This window comes from Corvus brachyrhynchos, unplaced genomic scaffold (assembly GCF_000691975.1).
Source record: "Corvus brachyrhynchos isolate BGI_N302 unplaced genomic scaffold, ASM69197v1 scaffold30, whole genome shotgun sequence".
Lineage (NCBI taxonomy): Eukaryota > Metazoa > Chordata > Aves > Passeriformes > Corvidae > Corvus > Corvus brachyrhynchos.
Window position 1 is genome coordinate 1,193,489 of NW_008235742.1, and position 4,233 is coordinate 1,197,721.

Below are 4,233 nucleotides of genomic sequence, written 5' to 3' on the forward strand. Positions count from 1 at the left end.
AGAGCCCTGTTCTGCTGGCACAGCACACAGTGGGGTCTGGCTCTGGTGCCATGTCCCCCCCTCGAACGCTCCTGCCCAGCCAGCTCTTGTCACAAGTGACACGGCCAACCTGCCCCTTCAGTCTAGCACGTGCGTTTTTAATGGAGACCCATAAATTCACAAATCAGAGTGAAGAAGCAGTGGGCTGTGTCCTGGCCCCACAAAAATGGATGGTTCTCCTGGCAGGGTTGCAGAGGGGAAGGCAGCAGCATGGGGAGCAAGGAAGGGTTTGGGTAGTTTTTGATCCCAGCATCTCATCCTTTCTTTGCTGCCCGGGGTCAGCAAAGCTCCTTCAGCAGCCATGGGCTCCAGCACGGGACGCACTGCTGCAGCTCAGACCAGCGAGGAAGAGAGGAGTGAGCCATGGCCTTCTGTCCAAGGGTCGAGGAAGCCTCTCTCCCTTTCACGTGAGACCCTGAAAGTGCCCTGTGAATAGTCCTCTTCTGAACAGAGCCTGTGCTAGAAGGACAGGCCATGGGTGTCAGCGCAGTACTCCAGGTAGTCAAACGCCTTGATGGGGAACGTCACAGCGCTCCACTTCTTGTACCTCCTCTTCTCTGCCGGTGTCTCCACCACAAAGTTTTTGATGCAGAGGATAGGCAGCTTCACCTGCCGGTACAGCATCTCCATGCCCCAGTCCTGTGTGGGCAGGGAGGGGACAGTTAGACACCGCACACACATCGTCCCCAGGCTGCAGGGCCACGCACACAGGGATGGGCGACTTCCTTGCTCCCAAGGCATGTCTCTCCTTTGCAGGCAGCCTGCGTCCATGTCCCTCAGCACACACGACACAGGCATGTGCAGCTGTGAGCCGGGGCACAAGGCACAGCCCTTCCTGTCCCTCCAGCTCTGACTGGGCTGCAGACACAGGGGGATGGTTGTGCTCACCTGGCTGCAGGCGCTGCAGGCAATACGGCAGCCAGGCTCCCAGTCCCTGAAAGTGCGCTGGAATTGTATTTTCCCAGAGGAAACTCTGTAATACAGCCTGGAAGGAAGGGGACACCAACAGTAAGGATGATGGTCCAGGGGACACAAACAGGGCAGCACAGGTGCTCCCATAGTCAAACAAAGTTCCTGCAATCTCCCTGTACCAAGAGAAAGAGCTGGCAGCAGGCTGGTGCTACCCCTGCCCGCTCGCCCCTGCCCATGCAAGACTCCTACCTGAATTCGGGGTTGACGTTGACATGGTGCATGCCCTCCACTGTGCGGATGTCGCTGCCATGGCACACGGCCATGTTGCAGTTGACACAGTACAGGCGAACAGCATCTGGGTCGTGCAGCTGCCGCCGCTCACTGATCCTGGACTCCTTCATCAGCCAGCTGGCTACGGCCACCCGCTGCAGCTCCTGGATCTGTGGGGGACACAGCGGGGATAGGGGTCAGCACAGGGCTGCAGGCAAAGACAGATGGCAGATATGGCAAGATCCACTGAGGGATGCATCATCCCACAAGTGCAAGTGACAGGGCAGGACAGGCAGGGCAGGATGGGCACACACTGCCCCATGCCCCTCACACAACCCCATCTCAGGATCCGGTGCTGCCCTGGGGCAGAGAAGGCAGCCAAATGCAGGGTGCAGAGGTGGGCAGGAGCTGCCTGGCTCTGCCAGTGCCCATGGCAGCACCCAGCACCTACCTTTTGGTTGTACTCCTGCTCAGGCATGGCTTGCACTGCCTGAATCGCCCTCTTCATGAGCTCCACCCGGTCCTCGTTGAGCAGCTCTCGGGCCACCTCTCTGCTGTTGGCTTTGGCAAGGACAGAGTAGACACTGTTCTCAGCACGGGCACGGCCCCGGGCCTGCAGAGCAAGGTCCAAATGTTGCAGTCAGTAGAAGAGGGACACAGCCAACCCTTTCGTGCCACCCTGTGAGAACAGAGCCACTTCCACCCTCCCCTGCACCTTGTCAAGGAGATGTTCTGCCAGGGGCTGGGCTCATCCCCAAGGACATGCCTGCAGGGAAGGCAAGAGCCCCCATGTCCCACCCCCACGGCTTTGGGGGTTCCTGGCAGGGCCAGAGGGAGTCTGGGCAGCACCTGCATCATGGCGATCTCATTGGTCATCAGCCCATAGCGGACCACGATGTTGCACTCAGGGATGTCCAGGCCCTCCTCAGCCACACTGGTGGAGAAGAGCAGGTTGAGGGCTCCCTCACGGAACTGCTTGATCACATCCTGCTGCTCGTTCTGGGTAGACAGGGGGGTGATGCTTCAGCAGCTGTGTAGGGCTCTGAGGCCTGGGCAGCACCAGCAGCACCCCCAAAGTGTGCAGAGTGGGATCAATCCAGTTCCTGCCCACCCTCCACTCACCTGTGTCATGTGCCTGGTCTGGTTGCTGTAGCCAGCGCCAGTGAGGACGGTGGCCCTGATGTGCTGGAGCGTGGCCGTGGTCTGCAGCCAGCTGAGCAGGCTGTGAGCGCTCTGCCTTGTCTTGGTGAAGACGATGCCACGAGAAGCGCCCAGGGGCTCAAAGTGCTCACGCAGGATCCCCTCCAGCTGGCCCAGCCTGGGGTTCTCATAGCGCTGGTCCCCGGCAAGTGCCTGCAGCCTTGCCCTGTTCTCTGCACAGGTGAGAGGGGTGTCGGGGAGACTCCTTACACCCAAAATGCAGCCAGCATCACCCCCCTCCAGGCCCCTCTGTTACCCTTGAATGTGGCAATGAGGAACTGTTCAGTGGGGTCCTTCTCATCCCTCTCAGCGCTGTAGAACTGCTGGAGGCACTGGAAGGCGTCAATCATCCGCACGGTGTCATTGATCAGCAGAGCGTCATTGTACTTGCGCAGGTGCAGGGCGCACACCCGGGTCTTGCGACAAAACATCTCTGCAGCTGGTGGGGCCAGGGGACACGGCAGTCACAGCCTGCCCCGTGGCTCTGCACCGCCACACCTGCACTGCTGCACCCTCACCTCTCTTCTCCAGCTCCACGATGCGCTGCTCGTAAATCTGCGTGCCAAAGTCCCATGGGAGACCCGGCTTCTCCATGTACTGCTGGATCTGCACCATCATCTTCTTCAGCTGCTCACCAAAGGGGTCCTGGGAGCAGGGAGGGGCTCAGGATTTGGGAATCGTGGCTGGTTGCATGGCGGGACGCAGACAGTTGCAGGATCCCCCAGCACCAAAACTCTGGGTCAACCAATTTCTCACACTGGCCTGAGCAAAGCGGATGAAGGGACACAGCTCCTCACCCAGCAAAGCTTGAGGGTCTCATCTTCCACCCAGTGAGCAGCCCCATGGCTCTGAGCAGCCATACCTCACCTGCACTCGCTCCTGGCACAGGTCATACTGCTTCTTGGGTTGGGGGACATGGCTCTGCAGGTGCTGCGCCTCGTCCTGCACCGATGTGATCTTCTCAGTGTCTAGGTTGGCACAGATCTGAGAGGGAAAGATCCTGCTTCCACCCTGAGCCCAGCTGCCCAGTACAGTGCACTGCGTGGTGCTCACTGGCAACCTGATGAGTTTGGGGATGACTCCTCTGGTCTGCCCAGCACCCACACACCTGCACATCACCCCATCCCAAGGGACACCCTGCTGACCCCCAGGGGAAGCTGTGCTGAAGCAGGACAGGGGGCACAGGACACACCTGCAGGATGTGCTCTACGGCCTCCTCGAAGGACGTTGCCCCCCCAGTGCCAGGCGACGCCGTCAGCCCCAGAACCTGTGGCAGCTCCTGCTCCCTGCTGAGCTTGTGCTGGAGGTATCTCAGCATGATCTTGTTGTAGACGGCGTCCTTGTGCGTGTGGTGGCACTCGTCTATCACCAGCAGCGAGAAATCTGCTCCGGGACAGGGAGTGGAGCGGGGTGAGATGGGGCTCAGCTGGGGGCTCAGCCATGGCTGTGGGGCCAGCAGCGTATGTGGTCTGGTGCCCACCTGTCAGTTCCACGTGCATGTCCTCCTCCGTGCTGACCAGGGCGTTCTGCAGTATCTGGGCTGTGCAGATGATAACATCGTTCTCCTTCACCAGGCAGGCGAAGAAGGCTTTGTGGCTGGTGTCCCCACTGATGGATGCCACCTTGAAGGTGTCCTGCAGTGCCTGGAACTCCTTCTCGGTGTGCTGGTCCACCAGGTGCACCTGCGCCCACAGGACCACGCTCAGCACCGGCCAGGACCATCAGCCGTGGCTCCTGCGGTCCTGGGGCAGGGCAGCACCTTGTTGACAAGCACGGCCACCTTTCCGCCCGGCCGGCTCTGCAGGTGCCGCC

The 4,233-nt window shown here is 60.3% G+C and overlaps 1 protein-coding gene across 1 annotated transcript; it reads right to left on the reverse strand.

The window, feature by feature from the left end:
• Positions 1-116: 116 nt before the first annotated feature.
• On the reverse strand, positions 117-4,231 carry DHX58 (DEXH-box helicase 58; the record flags this gene model as incomplete). The annotated part of the gene is made up of 12 exons (XM_008643569.2): positions 117-678; positions 928-1,024; positions 1,201-1,391; positions 1,673-1,834; positions 2,071-2,220; positions 2,344-2,594; positions 2,678-2,860; positions 2,940-3,066; positions 3,289-3,405; positions 3,614-3,804; positions 3,902-4,103; positions 4,181-4,231. Coding segments are annotated over 12 exons (1,902 nt in total), but the record flags the coding sequence as incomplete, so codon positions are not given.
• Between the last annotated feature and the right edge of the window lie 2 nt (positions 4,232-4,233).